Genomic DNA, 25,390 nt, shown 5'->3' on the forward strand with positions numbered 1-25,390 from the left:
CACGATGAGGTCACAGGGAATACAAAACATGAGCTGCGCTTCAGCGGAGAGATGGGGAAGAGGCATTCCTGGTGGGAGGAATGGCATCAGCAAAGACAGAGCAAACAAAAGGGATGCCCCAGGGTAGGACGTAAGGAGGATTTGAAAAGATCAGTATAGGAAAATGTGTGCTCCAAGTTCTTCGAGTTAAGACTGAGGGATTTGGACCTAGGCCTATTATTGGCTATGAAAAGAACTTTGGAGGTTTCTGGAGAAAAACTTGAAGTGACGATTTTGGAAGTTTTAGCAAATGTAGCTGTGAAAGATGGATTAGAGTGGGGGGAATCTGGAGGTGGGGGAGTTCTTTTTCTTATCCTAATGGATGTCCGGGGAAAAGCTTAAGCAGTTTTAATCTTGAACTCCTTGAAAACTTCACTGTGTCCCAGATTCTGGGGCCAGAAGCAGGGCTGAGAAATTACTATACTCAGCATATGGTAGTCATTCCTTCATGACTCAACATTTACTGGGTGCATGCTCTGTTCAAAAGATTGTGGTAGGACCTGTAGGTGATATGAAGATAAATAATATGTGCTCCTTTAATCAAGCTGTGAATACAAATACCTAGAAGACAGAAAGGAAGCCTTTCCATATGTAATGGAAGGATGCCATGCTGTTGTTGGCACTTGATATGAAACTGATGTCTCTAATGACATTTGAATGTGGCTGGCACTAAACACTTGCCTGAGTGGAGATTAGGAAGCCTCATACCCTCCATGCTTGGATTTAAGGACCAGAGCCACATGGGATGGGAGTTGGAGGACACATCTGAGTTCTAAGCACTGGGTCTCCATGGAAGGAGGATGAAGAGGATGGCCAATTACAGTCTCCCCTGATGTCTAGGGAGAACTTCAAGTGGTGGAAAAGTTAGGGAGGTTATTTCAGGTCATTCACTCATTCACTCAACAAATATTTATTCGAGGCCTACTATGAGCTAGAGACACAGGCTTTGAGAAGAGAAACACAGTCTCTGCTTTTCATGACATTGCAGGGGAGATAGTTATTAAACACATTCAGTTTTTTTTGAAGAAGTAAAAATATTACATTTTTTTAATCTTAGTCTTTAGTACAAGATTTTTTTTTTTTAATTGAAGGAGAGTGGATTTACCATATTATATTAATTTCAGGTGTGTAACATAGTGATTCAATATTTTTATAGATTATACTCCATTTAAAGTTATTACAAAATAGTGGCTATATTGCCCTGTGCTGTACAACATATCCTTGTTGCTTATTTAAACATATTCATTTTTATTAAAAAACATATTCTCTTGAATGTCTACCATGTGCCAGGCATTGTGCCAGGCCTGGAAGTGAACACAACAAACGAAGCACTGCACTTTTTTTTTTTTTTTTTAATGGCCACTGTTTTAGTTATCTATTGGATTTAAGGAATGTGGGCAAGCCTTATGCCCTGGGGACATCAGACATTGAACTTAGCTAATAGTAAGTGGCATTTATTTCCTGTTATTCCTTGGGTGTGTAGCCTAAGGAGAAGGGGTAATTAGCAGAACAAAATGCAGGCACTCTTAGGCAAGTGCCACCTACTACATCAAAACTTCATTTAGAATTCTAATAAGAATGAGTAACCCTGTTTGAGTGAGGTGAACAGAGAAAATGAGGGAGGGCTTCGCATAGGAAATAACATGATCATTGGGTTTTGATGGGTGAATAGAAGTTCCTGAGGAAGAGAATTCATGAGGAAAGCACAACAAAGCGGAAAAAAATGCTGTTATTACACAAATGACTGTTTAATTAAATTGTGATGAGCACAAAGAAGGAAAAGCAGGGGGCTTACTCTCATCTGGGAAGTCAGGAAACATTTCCCTGAGGAAAGGCTCTGTGAGCTGAGACCTGAGGCTGGGTGGAGAGGAGATGGGGTGGGAGAGCGCTGGAGCTGCACAGATCCTGGAGCAAGAAGGAACCCAGGTCTCCCGGGAGGTAACAGAAGGCTGACAAGGCTGTTGAATTTCAGTGAGACAGTGGCTCAAAATGAGGCTAGAAAAGGCAGCAGGACCAGATGACCAAGGTCTTGTAGGTCATGGTGGGGCTTTTGGGACTTTTCCTAAATGTGACAGGAAGCTACTGGAGGTTCCCCTCATATTTAGAACGAGCACTGGCAGGTTATGGAAAGTTGCCAGAACAGTGAGGGTATGTTGAGTACAGTTATGAAGCTTATGAGGACGGTGGCGGATCACACAGCGTCTGAACCGAGCATTATTATCTTCAAGATGTTTTCCCATCTGTGATGGCAATAACGACAGTGAGACTAGCTGGGGCATGTGTGTCGGTGCTAAGTACATCATACACATCACGTGATCTAGTGTAACCTTCTAGCAGTGCTATCAGGGAAGGATGTTATTCCCGTCATTTAACAGACACAGGTGGAGACACTTGCCCAGCGTTACTCAGGGGAGCTTGGAATCAGCACCCGAGCAGTCTGGCCGCCACCTCTTGATGAGATGCACGCTTGATCTCCTCTCACTACAACCTTACGAACCAAGGCAAGGCAGGGCTCCGTGGGCTCATTTTCCAGATGCAAAATGGAGGCTCAGAGGGGCCACAGTAACCCCTGATTGCACAGCGAGTCGGAGGCAAAGCCAGGACTAGAATTGGATTCCCCAATATTCTCACCCAGCGCCTCCCTGTTCCAGGAAAGGCTCGTATTAGAGGATAAACCAAACTCGGGACAGGCGTGGCTGATGACAACCTATATTTACTCTCTCTTGGTGCTGCAAATGCTCTAGTAATACTTGGGAGTGCAGATCCCTGCCCACGGAGCCTGCCCACAGAGTCACAGGCCGGCCACGGCGCGGCCACAGGAGGCCTCGTGACTCCTGACTGCATTCTGCGGGAGGAGCTGAAGGGGGCGCACCGCAGCTACGCACCGGGGCCCAGGCTCCCACCCGGGCTCTCTCTGAGCAGATCCTCTCCTCCCAACATCGCAACAGGAAAGGGAGGGAGAGCCCAAGGGTGGCTCTGGTCAGCCTAGGTCAGGTGGACCGCTTCTCACTTCCCCCCTGCTTTCGTTTTCCTTTCCTGCCCGGGAGACCAGCTATTTCTGGAGCAAAGCAGACGAGACCGTAGCTGGGAGGATGGAGGAGACGCGGCCGAGGCCGTAGCACCAGCTCGACACCGCCTCCCATCAGTTCATCAGCCTCCCAGGCTGTGGGCCTGCTCTGGGGAGCTGGCATTTTCGGGTCTGAGAGGGATTGTTTGGTTTGGAGCCTGGTTCCACTTTACCACAAAAATGAGTGACTTTTTTTTCCCCTCTTTCTCTCTAAACAAAGGAGGGCTATTTGGTTTCCATAACTTTGATCATCTGACTCTTTCCTGGAACGTCCACTTGGGAAGCAGGGCCCAAAGCCTTCCTCCTCGGCTGGGCCACGTTTGGCTCGGGGGCCATGCCAACCTTATGGCCACCTCTGCCAAAGCCAGTGGTGTGGTGACATTTATGGCGCCATCATCCTCCGGAGGGCCTTAGTCCTCTGTCCACCGGTGGCCATTACACTGCTCGTTAGCACTGGATGGGCGAGGAAAACGGACGCCGGGAGCTGGGAGGAAATTAGGGAGGGGCGGGAGTTCGAAACTAGACCTTCAGGGAATTTTTAGATGATCTATAAATCTAAATTTCCTTGCCTTTTGCCAAAGGTAGTTCCGAATTCAGTGTATACCTACGACATAGGTGAATCCAAAGCATCTGTCTTACAAGAGGCTGATAATCGAACAGAGCTTGATTTAAATCAGGATCTGGGGATCAATGAGTGTCCTTACACAGAAACACCAGACACCCAGGCTCGGGATCTGAGCATCCCTGAGGATGAGTACAAGGGGCACAGGGCCCGGTAGACTCCAGAGTCAACCAGATGCAGGTTCATATCCCAGGTCCTCTTACTAGTGTGTGACTGGGGACAAGTTCCTCGGCTGTAAACATGATGACATCATTGTGCGGAGTTGTGTGGGGAGTGAGAAAAAGTGCGTGGAAGTATGTTACTCGGCACTTAATTAACATTTAGTAAACGTTACTCCGCATTATTACACGGGTATCCAAGCCTTTGAAATAGATAATGAATGTGTGGTTTAATATCAGAGGAACTGAAAATTAAAAATTTCAAAATGTCTAATTGCTTGATTACATTGTTCCGGCAAACATCTTTTTAGGCATTAGTGATAGGGATAGAACAGAATAATTAAATAGCTAGTTAGAAATCCCACTAGGGGATTGAAGATAGAAAGGGAATTTTAAGGGAGTCTGGGAGACTGTTGTAAGCTACTGACCACTCAGGAAAAGAATCCAGTAACCTAGCAACAATCTACACTATCTTGAAGGAAGACCAGGCACATTCAAGTGCCAGCCACACTCAGGCCACAAACCCTGAAAGTTAAAACACAAGACAATAGATACGGAGTCTGAATCTTGTTACACGAACGAAGTCAGGCAATTAATGGTCTTTGAAGAGTAGCGTTTTTGCATGTGGCCAAGAAAGCCTGAAAGGGGAAAGAAACTAGGTGAAAGGGGACATTATACGGAAACCTGAGATGAATTACCATATTTTAGTATATGTCACCACCCTTTTGCTAATATACATATGATTTAAATAGCTCCATAACAGTTCTGGTTAAACCATATAGAGTAAGGAGGTACTAATGATGTAAATAAGGAAGAAGGTGGTCTTCTCCCCTCCCCACTTTTTCTTTGATTATAAAAATGTAGCCCTCTTTGTTCTCAGGGCTGCACTCCCTTGCCTGCTCGCCTGTGTCTCTCATAAGCCACCAGTGCTAATAAACTCACTCTTTGCCTGCCACTTTGCCTCACGCTGAATTCTTTCTGCGAAGAGACAAAAGAACCTCAGCTTCAGTAAGTCCTGACACCAGGTGAGCAGTTTCAATTAAAAGACAGTGGGTTCAAGTCCCCTCCTAAGTCAGGGATTGTGGGTTCAAATCCCAGTCTGAGTTTTGGCTGGGTTTGAGTCTCATCCAAGAAGGAGTGTGACCTCATTAGGAATTCCTGGGAAAATGAAATGTTTTAGTGAATGTGTGTGTGTGTGTGTGTGTACATATGTACATACACACAGGCATATTATACCTACATGTACACACACATACATCTATATCTACACATACATCTATATGTATCTATATTTATTCTATACTGATTTTGTGTAACACTATATACCCATGGTCTCATCTGACATTATTATTATTATTAATTTACAATTTGGGAAACTGAGGCTCAGAGAAGTTGGTTAATTGAGTTAGTGTTGCACACTAATAAAAGAGCTGGAAATCGAACCCAGGTTTTGTTGAAATGACTTGCCCATGGTCAACCCAGCTAGTTTTTTTTTTTTTTTTACAGATATAACTTAAACTAGTTAGCCATTTTATATTGTCATAATCTCACAGCTAGTTTTATGATGTAGCCTGAAGTATACCAGGAACTGAGTCTGGCAGCTTCGGAGGCAAACGATCAAGATTCTCCACGGTTGAGGTTGGATAGCAGTAGGAGGTTTGTCTTCCACGAGAGGCAACCAGGGTTGAGAAGCTCTGTGATAAGGTTCTGCTGTCTTCTGAGAGACCCTGACCTACTGTAATGAACCCATGTTCCAGAACCATACATTCAAATGTGTACATTCCCAGGTTTTGATCTTGGATCAATGTAATTCTTTTCAGACTGGTGAAGAAATTTCCAGAATTCTTCCCTGCAGTTCATAACTGTCTAATGGATTTGGGATAAAACCAGGATTAAAATTTATTAGCTAATTCAAACACCAATCACAGTGGATCCTTTCACAGGGCTGATTAAATAACTGAAATCCTGTCCAAGTCTTGGCAATCCTTTCTTGATATAAATATTTATTTCTGGCCAAAAGGACAAGAAAAATAACCCTTAGTCTTATCTAAGGGAGCTTGTTGAAACCCTCCCAAAGCTGATGTAAGCTCCAAAGAAGAGTTTACATTCCTACTGTGACAAAATATTGGAGGTTAGGGACTGAATGAGCTCACCCTGCTCTTCCTCCCCATCTCCCCTGGGTCTAAGGAGATTTTTGTGGCATCCCTGAGCCAAGTATAACTGTTCAGCACCAAATTATCAGCTGGTTGGGGAATGTGTCTCTGAATTAAGACAGAACAGACAAGCTAGAGTTAGACTGAATGTTTCTACCTTTTCACCGACTTGAACAGTAACCAGCTTTTTAAAAAGTTCAACTTTTAAAATACTGTGCAGAAACCTGAAATAAAATGGTACTCAGCAGGACCCCAAGTTGATGAAATTCAACTTGGCTTGAGCTTTCTGGGGTCCTAGCCAGAAAGGAGGTGGTCGATTGCTCTACTGGGACTCCTGCAATGAAAATTCACAAACATGGGGGTCGTACTGCAAAGCTAAGTGGGATCCCATGGCTTAGAGTAGAAAGAAGCTAACATTTATTAGGCATGTACTATGTGTACATACTATTTATTAGGCATGTACTATGTGTACAAACCTTCCCCTAGGCTGGAAGGTTTTCATAGATGGCTGAGATCACAAGCCTATGGATTCTTTTGCTAGAAGACCTTAAACTCTACGTAAGGGGACAAAGCAGAGATTTTAAAAGTGGAGAGGGCGGCTTCTACTTGGAAAGGCTGAACAGTGATTCTGAGGTCAGCGCAATGAGAAACGAGAGTCAGCACAGAATGGGAAGAGCCGGTAGTGAAGCACAGGTGGGTGAGGCCAAGTTGGGAACAATCCTCAGAACGTACACGTCCGCCGTAACGTCCTCTCAGGCCCAGCTGAAGCCAGAGGGGTGCCTTTAATATGGCGGAACCAAGCTGGCCACCATCGTTTTCCTCAGACACGACCCACACCTATCTATCCATTCGCTAGCCTGGAGTTGTTGCAAGGTTTCCTTGGAAGCCCTCACTGGCTAGTTGCTATGAGATCAGGTGATGAGCTTGGTCAACAGGCTCCAGGTAAGTTCCCTGGGCTATACATGATTATTTCCCCAGCTCCTGTGTGTGTAGGTGTCCAGGATAGCCTTTTAGTTTCCCTTCATGTTCTCTGGGGCAGATTAGAGTAGAAACCATGAGCACATTAAGAGCCTGGGCCCTGGAGTCCCATCATAGCTTGCTACCTACTGGCTATGTAACCCTCTCCATAACCCGGAGTTCTCACCTATAAGATGGAATAATACTCATTTCATACTCAGCTCATTTAATGGGACGATATGATTAAATGCTCAACACTTAATAAGCGCTTGACAAACGTCAACTGTTACTGCTAAAGTGGGGGTACTTCTGGGCTCATTGCCTGACGCACCTGTAAAACACGAGATGTGAAGGTGTGTACAAACTGAGTAGGTCTTGCAGAACTTGTCTACTGGGTTGTGTCAGGACTACATGGTGTAGGCGTGACAAGAAGAGAGTCATCTATCCTAATAGGATCTCTGGGCGTGTATGTCATGCAGTGATCCTCAAACGGGGGCAGTTTTGTCCTTCAGGGGATAAAAGGCAATGTTTGAGACAGTTTTGGTTGTCAAACTGGGGGAGGAGGGCTATCGGCATCTAGTGAGTAGAGATCAGGGATGATGGTAAGTATCCTACAACGCACAAGGCATCCCTCTCCCCTTCAACAAAAAATTGTCTGGTCCAAAATGTCGATAGTGCCAAGGTTAGAAATCCTGGTATAATGTCTACCATGGCTTTATACCTTTCTTTGGCCCATTGTAGAGAGTTCTGTAGATAGTACTGGGTGGTTCACAGCCCACCCCCGAGAATTCTGGTAGAATGTCCAGAAAAGTTCAGAGGTGTTAAAAGATTATGAGCAGGGGAGGGAGAGGGAGTAACAACTTGAGGGCCAGTGGAAGACACCTGGCTGGAGTAAGGAAGAGAGTGCTTCTTAGCAAATTCTTCCATGCAGGCTTTGATGGGTCCAGGTTTGCCTAGTGGTGGGTGGCCCCTGAGCCACTCTGCTGGGTGGAGCTTTACAACTGAAATGGGGGCACTCCAGAAGTGGGACTTAGATTGCTGTTGAGGCTCTGAGCTGACGTGGGTAGGAAGGCTGCAGAGTCAGAGCACCTCACCTAAAAATACCAGTATAGGACAAAGAGCTGAGTGCAGTCTTAGAAAAAGATAAGTCGGTTAACTTGAACATCATGTACACGAGGATCAAGATTACATCATGGCCCCAGAAGTAAAAGGTGAGGGACCATGAGTGCACTCCCAGGGGAGAGCAGGGATGGGAGCCAGCAGCCCTGCTGGTCTCTGAATTGTCTTTTGGGGGCTTACACATTCCCCAGTCCCGCACAAGGCTTGACCTCTGTGGCTCTGGACCCACCAGCTTTTAGAACTGGTCTTCAGCACAGCTAGTTTGACTTCTCAGGATATAAACTGCTTTCTGCTCATATTTACTGCTATTTTCAGTAATTATAAAAGTAATACACAGTGAGTGTGAGAAGTCTGAGAAATACAGAGATGTATATCCCTGGTGGCGCACTAGTTAAGAATCCGCCTGCCAATGCAGGGGACACGGGTTCGAGCTCTGGTCCGGGAAGATCCCACATGCTGTGGAGCAACTAAGCCCGTGCACCACAACTACTGAGCCCACGTGCCACAACTACTGAAGCCCATGAGCCTAGAGCCCGTGCTCTGCAACAAGAGAAGCCACCGCAGTGAGAAGCCTGAGCACCGCAACGAAGAGTAGCCCCCGCTCGCAGCAACTAGAGAAAGCCCGCGCACAGCAACAAAGACCCAACGCAGCCAAAAATAAATAAAATTGAAAAAAAGAATAAAAAGAATGAAAATCCTTGGTAATCCTAACTTCCAGTGATAAACATTGTTAATGCTATTTCAGAATGTTTTCTATGCATATTAGTTTTCACATGATTGGAATCATACTACGCATAATGTTGTGGTATTTGGCATCTTCTCTATCCAAAGTTAATAGGGACAGATTTAGGTATTGCAAGAAAACCGAATGAAGATAATGGGGCTCGGGGCTCTTGCAAAACATTTCCTCCTCTCAATAAATCTAGACCAAAAAATTCTTGACTGTTGACATTTATAAAACTTACAAATTATCTTCTAAGCAAAGCATCAACTTCTACAAAATTTGTGAGCTTGAGGTCAGAAAAGTGGTGCCCTTGAGACAGCTGTAATTTGCTGAGAAGAAATATATTTTTTAAAGCTTTGTTTTCGCTTGGTTGAAGACAATTCAGGATTCATGCACAAGGTATGTGTCTCCTGACATACGAAGTCTTTCAGCTGTGCACAATTAGGTTTGGAAGGGTTTACCTTTGGAATTGGGATTGAGCGGCAAGTCTATTAAAATGGCTAAAGCCTTCCACAGGATCATGGCCATGAACTATGGCAAATGCTGACTGTTCTTAAAGAACTCAAACCTATACAGAAACTTAGAGAAGCGGTGGGAAGGAGACCCCAGGCACACACTTGAGTAACAGTGGACGCCACTAAGTTGCTGTGGTATGCAGATTAGGAGACAGAGCTAAATTGCATGGAGAAGAGATATATCAGTAGCACTCCCTTCCTTTCCCTCAGCAACACCCAACTTTTCCTCTAAATGAATGTTGAGCAAATATTTAAAGAATGTCAGTTTGAAGGGGGCATAGGTTATTAGCCTGCCTGGGGTTCCCATGAGTCTGGCCCATCTCTGTGTTAACCACTTTTTCTTCCACCATCCTACTGAAGTGACAAAGGAGCAGTATAGCATGAGGAAAGGCATGATCACAAAAGTCTAGTCATCTGGTGCAGAATAGAGGGAGTGCCAACTTCCTCTATCAGGACAACACGGCTGGGAAAACAGCAGTTTCAGGGAAGTTCACAAGCAAATCTCTCCTCCAACAATGCTTCAGAGAAGACCACTGTGTGCCAGAGTCCACAGGCAGTTTACAATTTTCATTTGGAAGCAATTGCACACTTGGTAGAACAGGGGCAAAGTCAAGTTTGACTGTCTACCAGGCACTGCTGCAGTTAACTTTGGACTGTGTCAACTTGCCCTTGGAAGAAGCTCTTTTGCCCCTGAATGAAAATCTTTACCAGTTAGTTACTTTTGGTGGTAATTTCTCTTTTATCCCCACCCCATCCCAGATTACTGGGGTTTTTATCTGACCAAGCAAAACTGCAGTAAATTTCCACTTATCTATATTTTTGTCTGGATCTGAAAGATAGAAACATGAACTAACACAGTCTTGGCAGGAGCCACTTCAGAAGCAACTGGGTGAAACCCAAACTCCCTCTGAAAGCAGGGGCAAAAGGGAAACATGGGCAGATACATGAAAAGCCTGTGAAGTTTAAGAAAGAAGGACCATTTGGGGAACCAGAAGAGGTGGCTTCCCTGTGATCACACAGTCAGCTGCATATACTGACTTTCTAAAGCCTGGGCTCTTTGTTCCCTGGTCCAGAGCTTTTTTTCTTGAACCAGAGTTTAAGTCTTGACTCTCTAACATGCTCTGTGGCCTTGGGCAAATAGCTAAATCTCTCTGAGCTGAGGTTTCCTGTCTATACTATGAGGGGGAGCAGTGAAAATCAGGGCCTCCAAAGCAGGCACACATCAGAGTGATGTGGGCCTTCGGGATCAGGGGACCCAGGGACCCGTGGGGACCTGTGTTTAGGAAGCAATGTAGAGAAGCAGGCAAAAGCCTCTGGAGTAGACTGTCTGGGGTCCAAACTGCTTCTACCTCTGGCCATCTGGGTGACCTTGGGCACTTCACCTCTGAGTTTCAGTTCCCTTGTCAGCAAAATGGGGATACAAATAACTCCTCCCTCACTGGACTGCTGTGAGGATGAAATGAACTAGTTCAGGAACAGAACGGGGTAGGTGCTCAGCAATCAGTGGTTGCTATCACTTGGATGAAGCTCCTGGGGGATTCTGATTAAGAATCATGAGAGGAGATGCTCCTTTAGATCTCTTCATTCTGAGTTGCACAAAGTGACATTCTATCATCTTCATATGACATCAAACCCCTACGAATGCATCCAAATGGCACTAAGTACCTTTTTGACCCATGAATGCAACACTCTAACCAGTGAGAAAGGAAACAATAGGTTTTTGTTTGGGAAGTTTGTGTTCTCCTTCCCTCTGCCCTCCTCCCCATTTGCCACGGTAGGTGCACTTCAATGATCTCCTTAAGGGGCCCACAGCCCCCGAGGACCAGATGTTTTCTAAGATAAAGTATAGTTTCTGGATAACTGGACAGATTTTTAAAAACAAACACAACGGAACTCCTACATTCCAGCGAGCATTGTCTCTCATCCTCTTGGGAAGTGAGCCCCTCTTTGGAACTGTTGCTTTCATGACTAATGTTCAGTTTGAAAAAAATATCTTCAAAGGGGGCAACGTTTTATGCTTTGAGAGTGAACCAAAAGTAAACCAGAGCCATGCCTTGTGAGTAAGACTGAAGATCAAGCTGAGAAACAAAATTTTGCATCAAAAAAGAAATGTGCCTATAAAACCAGGAAACTGACTTGTCACATGGCCTTTCAATGGAATTTTAGTAAGTTTGTTAAAAATCAGTTTCCTTTGTTTATAGTCATACCTCATAATTCTCCACGCAACACCAGCATAGTCTAGCATGTTTTTCATTATTGTATTAGTAAAAACATTCATTTTTTTATTTACTGTTCGTTAAAATGGATCATTCGTCAGCTCCTACCCCAGCGTCTCCTTTTTAGCATTCTAATCTCTCTACAAGTGGATTTCCAATTGAAAGTGGATCTTTTCTTGGCACGATACACCGAATACTGGAGTAGGAAAAAGTGCATCCAGAATAAATAAAGTTTGTGTGAAGATTTCCAAGATATTTTCTTGGCCAGGAGTGAGTTCAGCCTGGTGACTGGAGAACCAACCAAATGCTAAACTTAAGATGTGTGCTTGGCCTAAATAATTAACAAGAATTTTAAAGTTAAAATTTAAATAATGGTCATGGTGTTTTTTTTTTTTTTCTTACAACGGAAGGGACATATGATCATAGAAAACTTAGAAAACTTAGATGAACAGAAAGAAGAAAGTAAAAACTAATAGTGGTCTCATTCAGAGGTAACTACTGTTAACATTTGGTTGTGTGTCTTTCACGTTTCTCTCTCTTTCTGCATATAAATGTATGCGTCTAAAACAGGGATAGCATCAAGGCACTGTTTTGTAACTTATTTTTAACATATGAAGCAGTATCGTTAACATCTTTCCCACATAAGTAATTATTCATCTTTGCCCCAGTATTAATTATTTAAGGGTAAAGTATAATTTATATAACAAATTAACTATCATGAAACATTTATGTTACCATTTAAATGTTTCCATTTGTTTACTTTCTTTCCTTCCTCTCCCTCCCTCCCTTCCTTTCTTGCTTCCATCCCAAATTCATTCCTTCCTCCCTCCTCCCTCCCTCCTCTCTGTCTCCTTTTTTCTTTTTGCCATTATAAGCAATATTATGATGAACATCTTGTAGCTGAGTCTTTGTTAACATTCTCAATCATTTCCTTTTGATGAAGTTGAAATTGAAATGCTGGGTCAAAAAATGTATAAAAGCAGTTGATTCATTTTAAGAATGGCCTTCCTGGGGAGTTCCCTGGTGGTCTAGTGGTTAGGATTTCAGGCTGCCGGTGGAGGGGTGGGGCGGTTTGGGTTCAATTCCTGGTTGGGGAACCACGCAGCCAAAAAAAAAAATCCCCAAAGATTCAATGGTCTCTCTCACCAATGATGAATGAAAACACTTCTTACTCTATATCTTTGCCAATACTGGGAATTGTATTTTTTGTTAATCTTTGCCAGTTTGATAGATTATTTTAATTTGTGTTTCCTTGATTACAGTGAGCATTTTCCACATGCTTATTTGCCATTATTTTTCTTGTAAATTTCCTTTTCATATCTTTTACCCATCGATGTGCTCACCTTTCCTACTGATTTTAAGAGCTGTCTACGTATTAAAGTTATTGACCCTTTGTTTGTTCTATGTCTTACAAATAATTTAGCATGTTTTCTGTTTCCCTTTAGATTTTTTGGAGGGGGGGAGGTTTAAAGAATTAAAAAATATGTACTCAAACCATTCAAATTTTCCTTCATGGTATCTCCTTTCAGAGTTATGCTTAAAAAGTCTTTCCCCACTGGAAAATTATGTAAATATTTATTTTTGTTTCCTTCTAAAACTTCTATAGTTTCATGTTCACGTTTAAACTTTTCATCTGGAATTTGCTTAGATGTAAGGTGTGAGATAAAAATTGAACTGAATCATTTTTCCAAGAGGTTAGCCAGTTGTCTCAATACCATTTTTGAATAATCCACTCTTTTCCCACCGATAAGAAAGGTCATTTTATTTTATACTAAATTCACAGAAGTGCTTGGCTCTCTTTATGGACTTCGTTTTTCCTGTTCTAATGTTTGGTTTGCCTTTTGTGGCACCAGTCATACACTGTTTAAATTACTGCAGCTTTTTTATACATCTTAAAATCGGCTAGGGCAAGTTTCCACATTTTTCTTGGCTATTCTTAAATGTTTATTCTTCCATATATACACTTTAGAATTATTTTGTTAACTACAGAAGTCCCATTGGACTTTTCATTGGGATTGTAGTAAAAGTAAATATTAATTTGAAGACAACTGGTATCTTCGCAATCCTCAATTGCCGCTCCATTGAATAACAGTGATAATGATAATAATAAATTAATATTAGCAGCCAACATTGATCGACTGCTTACTGCATGCTTGGCCCTGTTCTGAGCCCTAATTCTCACACTGAAACATCATAACAGTCCACCACAGAGGTGCCATTATTGCCATACTCATTTTACAGATAGAGAAATTGAGGCTTGGAGATGTTAAATACTGTATCTTGCCATGGTCACAAAGCTTTAAGACGGAAACACGGTTCTTTTCCTGGGTGGTTCCAGTGTACGTTCTATGCCATGAGTCTACACTGCCTCTGTACTGACTTACATTTTCTTCATTTCCTTCACAGAGTTGTGTAATTTTCTTCCTATATGTCTCTACAAATTTAGTTAAATTAGTTCTTACCAGATTTTGTATGTTGCTGCTGTATTTTTCCTGTGATGTTTGGTCATTGCTAGATTCTGGCAAAGCTATTGATTATCATAAGGGAGGTATTTATTTTGAAATCATCCAGTTTAATAACCTTCTTATTAGTGTAGTAGTCTGTTGATTCTTTTTTAGTTTTGCAGGACGACACAACCATCATTTTAAAGTAATAATGTTTGGCTCCCATTTCCTGTACTTATATCTCTCATTAGGTTTCTTGCATTATTGTAATACCTATAGCATTGTCTAATACATTAGTCACTATCCATAGATGGCTATTGACATTCAAGTTAATTGAAATTAAATGAATTTAAAAATTCAGTTCCTCAACTGCACTAGTCACTCTTCAAGTCCCCAGTAAGCCACATGTGGCTTGTGGCTACCATATTGGCTACATTTTAGAACATTTTCATTATCACAGAAAGTTCTATTGGACAGTGCTGCTAGAACTTCCGGATTAATGTTAAATAATAATGGTGAAACGAGTTGTCCTGCTTTTTTCTTCCTAACTGTAAAGTTAATATCTCTATTTAGTGATTTACCATAAAATGATGTTGAGTTTTGAATTTAAATATTTATATGTATTTTTTTATTACGTTAAAGAAGTCTTAACTTACTCCTAGTTTTCTAAAAGTATATATTTTAAAAATTTGGAATGGATAATGAACTTTAATGCCTTCTTGGCATCAAAAAATTTTGCTATGTGAGAGGCAAATTCCCCCTCATTCTTTAAAATTATCTTACTTATCCTGGTCCTTTTTAAATACATTGCTGGATTTTGTTTACCAATATTTTATTTATGTTTGTCATCAAAGAAATTGATTTCAAATATTTTCTACTACTAGTGTCTTGTCCAGTTTTTAAAAAAATCAAGATTATATAATTTTCATAAAATGAATTAAAACCCTTTTTCTTTATTTCTTTTCTCTGGAAGTGTATGTATCAGATATGACTCATCTGTCCCTTAAAGTCTGGTAAAACTTAGATGAAAAAAATCTGGGTCTGGTGCTTTAGTTGAGGGGTACGATTTTCTCATATCGCTCTTCCAGTTCATGCATTTCATCTTCATCTGTGTCTAATCACACTGCTTAGTCTATCCATTAAGTTGTATTTCAGTGAATAAACGTCTTCAGCTCTAAAATTTACACTAGGTTCTCTGCAAATGTGCCTTTGTTGAATGTTCTTCCCCTTTGGTCTGTTTGATTTCTTCACACACTTTATTTCATTTTTAAATTGAAATTAGTTGATGTACAATATTATGTTTCAGGTGTACTACACAGTAATTTGACATTTTCATACACTATGAAATGAGCACCATGATAAATCTAGTATCCGTCTGTCCCCACACAAAGTCATTACAATATTATTAATCATATTCCTTCTGCTGTATATTAAATCCCTGTGGCTTATTTATTTTATAACTGGAGGTTTGTATTTCTTAACTCCCTTCACTTATTTCACCCCCCCCCCCAACCTCCCTCCTCTCTGGCAACCACCCATTCTTTTCTCTGCATCTAGAAATCAGTTTTCATTTTGTTTTGGTTGTTTGTTGCTTCTACATCTTGGCTATTATAAATAATGCCACAATGAACATTGGCGTGCACGTATCTTTTCAAATTAATGTTTTTGTTTTCTTCAGGTAAATATTCAGAAGTGAAATTGCTAGATCATATAGCAGTTCTATTTTTAAGTTTTTGAGGAATGTCCATACTGTCTTCCACAGTGGCTGCACCAATTTACATTCCCACCAACATTGCACAAGGGTTCCCTTTTCTCCACATCCTTGCCAGCACTTTATCTTTTGATGATAGCCATTCTGACAGGTGTGAGGTAGTAACTCCTTGTGGTTTCGATTTGCATTTCTCTGATGATTAGTGATGTTCAGCATCTTTTCATGTGCCTGTTGGCCATTTGTATGTCTTCTTTGGAAATATGTCTATTTAGATTCTCTGCCCGTTTTTTAATTGGGCTCTTTATTGTTTTTGATGTTGAGTTGTATGAGTTCTTTGTATATTTTGAATATTAATCCCTTATCAGATATATAGTTTACAAATGTCTTCTCCCATTCAATAGGTGGCCTTTCCTTTTGCTGATAGTTTCCTTTGCTGTGTAAGAGCTTTTAAGTTGGTGTATTTGTTTATTTTTGCTTTTGTTTCCCTTGTGTGATGAGACAGATCCAAAAAAATATTGCTAAGACAGATGTCAAAGTGAGTACTGCCTATGTTTCCTTCTAGTTTTATGGTTTCAGACCTTAAAGTCTTTAATCCATTTTTGAGTTTACTTTTGCATATAGTATAAGAAAGTAGTCCACGTTGATTCTATTGCACACAGAAGTACAGTTTTCCAAATACCACTTATTGAAGAGGCTGTCTTTTCTCATTGTATATTCTTGCTTGCTTTGTTGTAGATTAATTGACCATATAAGCATGGGTTTATTTCTAGGCTCTCTATTCTGTTCCATTGATCTATGTGTTTGTTTTCATGCCAGTACCATAGTGCTTTGATTACAGTAACTTTGTAGTTTAGCTTGAAATCAAGGAGTGTGACAACTCTAGATTTGTTCTTCTTTCTCAAGATTGCTTTGGTTATTTGGGGTCTTTTGGGTTTCCATACAAATTTTAGAGTTATTTGTTCTAGTTCTGTGATAAATGCCATTGGCGTTTTGATGGGGATTGCACTGAATCTGTAGATTGCCTTGGGTAGTATAGTCATTTTAACAATATTGATTCTTCCAATCCATGAGCACCAAATATCTTTCCATTTATTTTGTCATCTTGAATTTATTTCATCAATCTCTTATAGTTTTCAGAATACAAATCTTTTTCCTCTTTGATCAGATTTATTCCTAGTTATTTTATTCTTTTTGATACAATTGTAAATGTGATTATTTTCTTTATTTCTCTTTCTGATAGTTCATAATTAGTATTTAGAAATGCAACATATTTCTGTATATTACTTTTGTATTCTACCAGCTTACTGAACTCATTTCAGTTCAAATGGTTTTTGGCAGTATCTCTAGAATTTTCTATGTATAGAACCATATCATGTGCAAACAGTGACAGTTTTACTTCTTCCTTTCCAATTTGGATTCCTTTTATTTCTTTTTATTTTCTGAGTGTTGTGGCTAGGACTTCCAATTCCATGTTGAATAAAAGTGGCAAGAGTGGGATCCTTGTCTTGTTCCTGATCTTACAGGAAATGCTTTCAGCTTTTCACCATTGATTATGATGTTGCCTATGGGCTTGTCATACATGGCCTTTATTATGTTGAGGTATGTTCTCTCTATGCCCATTTTCTGGAGAGTTTTTACCATAAAAGGATGTTGGATTTTGTCAAAAGCTTTTTCTGAATCTATTGAAATGATCATATGGTTTTTATTCTTCAGTTTGTTAATGTGGTGTATTATGTTGATTGATTTGTGGATACAGAACCATCCTTGTGTTCCTGGGATAAATTGTACTTGATCATGGTGTATGATCCTTTTAACGTATTGTTCAATTCAGTTTGCTAATCTTTTGTTGAGGATTTTTGCATTTATGTTGATCAGTGATATTGACCTGTAATTATTTTTTGTGGTATCTTTGTCTGGTTTTGTTATTAGAGTGATGTTGGCTTTGTAGAATGAGTTCAGGAGAATTCCTCTTCTTTTTTTTTTTTTTTTTTGAACAGTTTGAGAAGGATGGATGTTAACTCTTCTTTGAAGTAGAATTTCCCTATGAAATTGTCTGGTCCTAGACTTTCATTTGTTGAAAGTTTTTTAAAGTAACGATTGAATTTCATTACTGGTCATTATTAGCCTGTTCATATTTTCTATTTCTTCCTGATTCAGTCTTGGGAGATTGCACATTTCTAGGAATTTATCCATTTCTTCTAGGTTGTCCATTTTATTGTCATATAATTGTTTGTATTGGGTGGGTCAAAAGGTTTGTTTGATTATTTCTGTAAGATGGCTCTAGTAGCACTTAGTTGTCTTTAACTTCATTCGAAACAGTTTTGTTAGATTGTATGTGACAGCAGTCATATCAGCGTGCATTTAGAAAAAGACGATCAGAATCAGTGAATTTTTGTGTCGCCATTTGAATATTGAAGATGGAAGAAAAAAAGCAACATTTTTGGCATATTATGCTTTATTATTTCAAGAAAGGTAAAAACACAACTGAAACACACAAAAAGATTTGTGCAGTATATGGAGAAGGTGCTGTGACTGATCGAACGTGTCAAAAGTGGTTTGCGAAGTCTCATGCTGGGGATTTCTCACTGGACGATGCTCCACAGTTGGGTAGACCAGTTGAAGTTGATAGCGGTCAAATTGAAACAATAATTGAGAACAATCAACGTTATATTATGCGGGAGATAGCCGACATACTCAAAATATCCAAATCAAGTGTTGAAAATCATTTGCATCAGCTTGGTTATTTATGTTAATCACTTTGATGTTTGTGTTCCACGTAAGTTAAGTGGAAAAGAACCTTCTTAACCATATTTCCACATGCGATTCTCTATTGAAACGTAATGAAAACGTTCCATTTTTAAAACAAATTGTGATGGGTGATGAAAAGTGGATACTGTACAACAATGTGGAATGGAAGAGATCAAGGGGCAAGTGAAATAAGCCACCACCAACCACACCAAAGGCTGGTATTCATCTAAAAAAGGTGATGTTGTGTATATGGTGGCATTGGAAAGGAGTCCTCTATTATGAGCTCCTTCCAGAAAACCAAACGATTAATTCCAGCAAGTACTGCTCTCAATTAGACCAACTGAAAGCGGCACTCAACGAAAAGTGTCCAGAATTAGTCAAAAGAAAACACACAATCTTCCATCAGGATAACGCAAGACTGCATATTTCTTTGATGACCAGGCAAAAACTGTTACAGTTTGGCCGGAAAGTTCTGATTCATCTGCCGTATTCACCAGACATTGCACCTTTGGATTTCCATTTGTTTCGGTCTTTAAAAAATTCTCTTAATGGAAAAAATTTCAATTCCCTGGAAGACTGTAAAAGGCAACTGGACCAGTTCTTTGCTTAAAAAGATATGGGAACGTGTGTATATGTGTAGCTGATTCACTTTGTTATAAAGCAGAAACTAACACACCATTGTGAAGCAATTATACTTCAATAAAGATGTTTAAAAAAAAAAAGATATCTCACAGAAAAAATTAAATTAATTTAAAATTAAAAAAAAAAAAAGATAAAAAGTTTTGGGAAGATGGAGTTATGAAGTTGCCTGAAAAATGGCAGAAGGTAGTGGAACAAAATGGTGAATAAAGTTGTTCAATAAAATTCTTGATGAAAATGAAAAATGTGTCTTTTATTTTTTCTTAGAAAACCAAAGACACTTTTTGGCCAACCCAGTGGTAATCTCTTATGATCCTTTGTATTTCTCTGGTGTCGGTTGTAACTTCTCTTTCATTTCTGATTTTATTTATTTGGATCCTCTCTCTTTTTTTCTTGATGAGTTTGGCTAAAGGGTTATCAATTTTGTCAATCTTTTCAAAGAACCAGCTCTTAGTTTCATTGATCTTTTCTACTGTTTTTTAATTCTGTTTTATTTACACTCTGATCTTTATTTATTTTTCCGTCTAGTAACTTTGGGTTTTGTTTGTTCTTATTTTTCTAGTCCCTTTAGGCGTAAGGTGTAGACTGCTTATTTGACTTGTTTTCTTGTTTTTAGACACTTTAAATGTGTTTATTTTACACCCTCTTTCAAATTGCTCTTTAGTCTTCTTGCTTGTTCTCCGTTTTCTTTCATCTATTATCATATGATTTATCATATGGTGCTGCGAGCCCATCTTCAGAGGGGGCTATGGCTTCAGGAGTGGTGTAGGTTGGACTGGATGTATACTGCCTCTGCCAGGGCCACAGGGATCTGGATGGCCACGGACATATTTTGGAGTTAGTTTCCTGACTTGGTGCTTCTGTATTATGCGGCTGGTAAAACATCTTACCTTTATTCCCCTGCCTGCTTCCTTGAATCACGAGCAGCTTTCCCTGTCCGCATTCAATGTCTGGTACGGCTGTCGGAGCCTGATTTCTACGGGGGGCTCTGCTTTTGCCTGCTTGTCTTGCTGGTGCCCTGTATCTACATCAGTAGCAAGATCACAGCCTGAAGACCCCTCAGGCCCAGAGTCCCCAGAGCTTTGCTTCCTGCTTAGATTTTGCATTCCCTTCTTGTCTCCCGTGCCTGGGGGTTTCCTCCTCATTCCCTCGAGCAAGGCCACATGTCACAATTTTTAAAATCATATTTTATGCAGAATTTTGGATCTATTATATTGACCAGAAACAAGTCCAGAAATTGTTTTAGATTCCTAAGTGGTTGATTTGTTTACTTTCTTTTTAAGCAAAGGCAAGGAAAGCAGGAGAGACATAGGTATTAACCTATGCTTTTTATTTTCTGGTTATATTTATCATCTAAGAATATATTTAAACAACTTCAACATTTTGGTATTAATATGTTGGTGCTTTATTTGTGTCTTAGTGCAATAATGTTAAAGGGTGTTCATAGTCTTTTCAATTTGTTATTTTTTTATTTAACTTTTTCTTTATATAATCTGCTACAAATAATACTTTATTTGTTGAAGACTCCAAGGCTTATATCATAACGGCCATAGCTTCATTATCCGGCCTGCAATTAGTCTTTTAATGGTTGATAAGGGCACTTCTATTCTCTTTTTTTGTTATAAAATGTAATGCAGTATTTAGGAAAAAATCTTGAAAGAGGAAATATATACTATAAAAATTAAAACAGATAATTTAAAACTTGGATGTAGAAGTGGGAAAGGAGAATGGGAAAAGTAAAAGAATCTAAATTTATTTTATTTTATGGGGACAACTCAATGAGATACTTACATTCATAAGGTTGGTAGAAAAATGTAGAATTGAATATGTTGCATTTTAAAATTTATTTATCTTTTCTGTCCTCCACAGTTTCTTGTTCATATTATTTACTGAATGTAAAAGAACAGATGAATTAATAAATGAATGACAATATTTTTTCAAATTCCAATATTTTCCCCTTAGCTAGAATATTTTTAATAACTATTTGTTTGAGTTCAGGAGTGTTACTTGCAGCATATAATGTGGTTGAGTCACTGCCTTTCTTTTCTCCAAACTGTCAGCACTTGTGTTGGAGGCACAATTAGGTTTGTGGTTTAAGCTAAATCCCTACCCCAAAGGCCTTTATTCCTCTTTGATTATGAATCAGGTGGAGAGCCTGTGCGGGTGTTTGCAAGTTTGTATTAGGAAAGGAAGAGAAGCTAGTTTCCCAAGAAATACAATTTCATGGAGAAGCTGGAAAATATGCATTCAATATGTCACTCTACGAATCCATAGTAAATTTGCATTTTTTTATTATCTTAATATAGCATCTCTGCGTAACCTTTCAAGCAATGGCAATGCTACACCCCATGTCCATTCATGTTCAGAGAGGGGTTGGGTCCAAAGGCTTGCTCGTCTGGGAAGCCTTCTTTGGAAGGTGTTGATGTCTTCTGAGTTTAACCCTCAGGAATTTCTGAGCTTAGATTTAAGATTCTGGTTAAGGAGAGAGGGAAGGCGGACTTGAATGACATCACAAATTAAAGGGGAAAAAAAGGAAGGACTCTAGAGGGTGCACGTCCAACTTTCACACTGTGACTTCTTGGGGATACTTCAAGATGTTTTCAAATAGCATGTACTTTTTGGATACGTGAGGGCATTTCCAAGTATCAAGAAAAAATAACTGACTGTTTCAAATCTTTGGAATTATTCCAAATTCAGGAATTCCAGATGTTTGTAAAGATGCCATTGCATACCTCTGTTTAAATATTGAAGTGGGTTTCAAGATGCTATAGAGGGGAAAAGGCATACCCTTCAATTCTTCCTTTTGAAAAACAGTATAGTAGCTACTCCATAACGCCATCAGGAGGACCAAACTAGCGTGAATGGTTAGTCAATAAGCTTGAGTATCCTTTCCTTCCTCTTTGCTCTTTCTACCTCCCATGGTAGTTGTGGCAAAAAGATGTGTGGCATTTAAAATGTCATAGCACTACAGAAAATACAGTATGTTATTACTGTTTATCGCTGCAGATACTGAACCAATAATTATCTGTGTGATGAATGCCAGATGTAAATAATAACCAGGGCTCCTGGCCATGTGTCTTTCCATAATCTGTCTCCCCCATCTTTCCTGGACAGCAATCTGAATCACACACGTCTTTAAATTAAGAACTTGCCTGCTACAAATGTCTTGTGAAAGTGCCAATGTTATGACAATTCATTTTTTTCCCATGAAATGCGCTTAGTTTTACTTCCATATGCCTGTATTTCAGGTCAGGTATTCACCCTGACGAGAGTTTTTTGGCGACTCCAAAGCAAGAATCATCCAGATTGAACAAACTTCCAGAATCTACACATGCAAGTCGAACAGTTTGGCTTTTAGTTTACTCAGAATTAATAAATTTAGACCATTTCTTTTTCCCTCTTGTGCTTGAGAGTCCCGAATACCTTGTTAAGGAACATCAAGCTTTGTAAGCCCTAAGCAGCCAGGGCCTGCACTGACAGCTGAGAGTTTTGAACTTGGTACAAATGCTGGTGGACTGCAAAACAAGTGCCTCTCCTGATGGAAGCAGGGGCGCCGCAGCAGCTAGCTATGCCCTTGCTGGTGGCCTTTCTAGCAGGGAAGACCCTTCTCTGTAGTTTCCCGTGTGTGGCCTTGCTAGAAGATGGGGCTGGGGCGTCCCTTCCCCGAAGCAGGCGAAGCAGGTGGTAGAAACCCCCAAACTCCACGAGAACTTACTGAGCGTCACTGACTCGTTGATCTTGAAGCTGCAGAGGACCCTGTCCACGTTGCGGGCGTGACGGAAGCCGTTACCTCTGACAACTACTTGAAATGATTCTGAAACAAAGAATAATGACACGACACCTTCATTGACTGCACACCGTTAACCTTAAGTTTCCCATCTGCCCTGGTTTAGGGAGTCTGCTATTTCACCAGGCTTAAAATATTAAATAATCAGTTCAAGCTGGGAAACAGAAGCATCCGTGTGGGAGCCTTTTACCACCTATTCACTACCTTCTCACTAGTTGTTCATCAGGATGGCACAGAACTTCTTACTTTGAATTTCCACCTTGCCTTTGCCTTTACTCTTCCTCCTAGCTGGAATGCCTTCCCCCCCCCCACCCCCAACCTGTGTCCTGCAAACCTTACCCATCTCTCAAGTCCTGGCAGTTTTAAAACCTGTGATCTCTGCCACCAGAAGGCCACGGGGGAGGGACTCTATACTTCTTCAATCCTCTTGTGTCTCTTTTACATATTGGATGCAGAGGAAAGGATTTATTTAGAACTCCAGGTGCCTAGCATTTTTGAAAACCACTACCTGCGGGCATTCACAGTCTGTCCTGAATAGTGTAACATGTGATTATGTATTGTCTGGTGGTGTTCTTTTGTCTTTTCTTCCACAACTAGAAAACATTCCTTTACGTTTAGGAATTGTTTGATGCAGCTTCAGCTCTCCTGTCTCTGCAGGGCACACAGTAGGAGCACCTAGTGTTATGTAGGAATAATTGTACTCAGCAGGGGATCGCAATCTTGCTTAGGGGTGGCCGGTCAGCAAGCATTTCCCGTTTGAACTGACATTGGCCCTTAGCGCACTTAGTACTCTCTTCTCTCAAAGTAGAAGAGATAATATATCTCTGCGGGTCTCTAGCCCTGCATGTTAATTTCATGTTGGCATAATTCATGTGGAATTAACACGTTAATAAAATATTTATAAAGCAAAAATAATGATCCTCTATACTAGTCTTACTAAGGGAAAAAACCAGCTAATTAATTCATTAAATGTTTAGGAATATTTAAGTTTGAGCTTAAGTTTGATGGTAACTAATCGCCAATACTCTATTTTCTTTGATTTTTGTCATCTTTTTGTGTGTAAAGATTGGGGCTTGGGATAATGCTGTGTGGCGTATAAAAAAGAAAAAGACTAAAAGTTAGAGGTTAAAACGCAGTATCTGTGAAAGTGGATCTGGAAGTGTCAATTGCTATCCAGATGGAGATTTTCACCGGAGGATGAATGGAATTAAAGGACTAGCATATGGGACTCTTCCACACTTTAATAAACGTCATGAATCTATGTCACCTGCATTCTGGGGAAACTAATTTAGAGATCATGTTTGCCAAGAGAATCATAACTGATATCATTTGCTCCCTCTTTGTGTACCAGGCCCTGTGCTAAGCATTGTATATGTCTGATGTCACTTAAACCTCACCACAGGGAGGCACAAATGAGAAAACCAAGTGTAATGAGGTTAAGTAACTTGTCCAAGATCACATGGCTGGTAGCTGTCAGAATCAGAACTGGAATCCAGGTCTGTCAAGTATCAAACGCCTTAGGACTCAGACACCATGCTCCTTACCATTATGCTAAAATGTCTTGTGACATATGACTCATTTAGAGATTGACATTGTGATTTTTTTTTTTTAATATTTTTTTCCTAGTTTCATGGCATGTCTTTACTTTTTTTAATGGTGTCTTTTGAAATGCATTTTTTAAAAAAAATTCTATTTATTTATTTATTTTTGGTTGTGTTGGGTCTTCGTTTCTGCGCGAGGGCTTTCTCTAGTTGCGGCGAGCGGGGGCCACTCTTCCTCGCGGTGCGCGGGCCTCTCTCTGTCGCGGCCTCTCTTGTCGCGGAGCACAGGCTCCACACGCGCAGGCTCAGTAATTGTGGCTCACGGGCCCAGTTGCTCCGTGGCATGTGGGATCTTCCCAGACCAGGGCTCGAACCCGTGTCCCCTGCATTCGCAGGCAGATTCTCAACCACTGCGCCACCAGGGAAGCCCCTGTGATTTTTTTAAAAGCTTATTTTATTTTTACTTTAGACAGGTTTGCCCATTTTGCAGAAAAATGGAGCTGGCCCAGCTAGGAAGCAGGAAACCAAAACCGAAGTAAAAGAAGCCGGAGGCACTAAGTGTGCCACAAAGAGAAACAAGTTAGAACAGAATGCTGTTTAGAGGTATCAACGACCTTCCCTGTAAGGAAATTGAGATTTTTGACGTTGTAAATGACTTGCCCAAGATCATGTAATCTGTAACTGGTAAGCAGCAAAACTGGGACTTGTACCCAGCATTCACTGCCGTAGTTTTGAACTATATTAAGGTTCAAAACTTAACTATGGTTTTTCAGGACCATAGTCCTATGAGTATTAAGGATTTAGATATGCAAGTTGATGCATATGTACGATTGCTAAGTTTAGAAGGATGGACCAAATAGTTTTCTTTAGATGTCTGCCTGGCATGTGACTGATGACACAATTGGTTCAACAAGCATTCTATTACGTGTCAAGCATTGTGGAAGAATCTT

The 25,390-nt window shown here is 40.3% G+C and overlaps 1 protein-coding gene across 3 annotated transcripts in view; it reads right to left on the bottom strand.

Annotated features, from left to right (window-relative positions):
* Nucleotides 1-25,390, bottom strand: part of ANTXR1 (ANTXR cell adhesion molecule 1) — a 241,630-nt gene that overhangs the window by 128,560 nt on the left and 87,680 nt on the right. For all 3 annotated transcript variants that reach the window (XM_082356369.1, XM_082356371.1, XM_082356370.1), the window contains exon 10: nt 22,828-22,926. In XM_082356369.1, the coding sequence (XP_082212495.1) occupies nt 22,828-22,926 (99 nt within the window). The remainder of the gene's footprint in view (nt 1-22,827; nt 22,927-25,390) is intronic.

The sequence above is a fragment of the Balaenoptera borealis genome (genome assembly GCF_965194805.1).
Source record: "Balaenoptera borealis genome assembly, chromosome: 15".
Classification (NCBI taxonomy): Eukaryota; Metazoa; Chordata; class Mammalia; order Artiodactyla; family Balaenopteridae; genus Balaenoptera; species Balaenoptera borealis.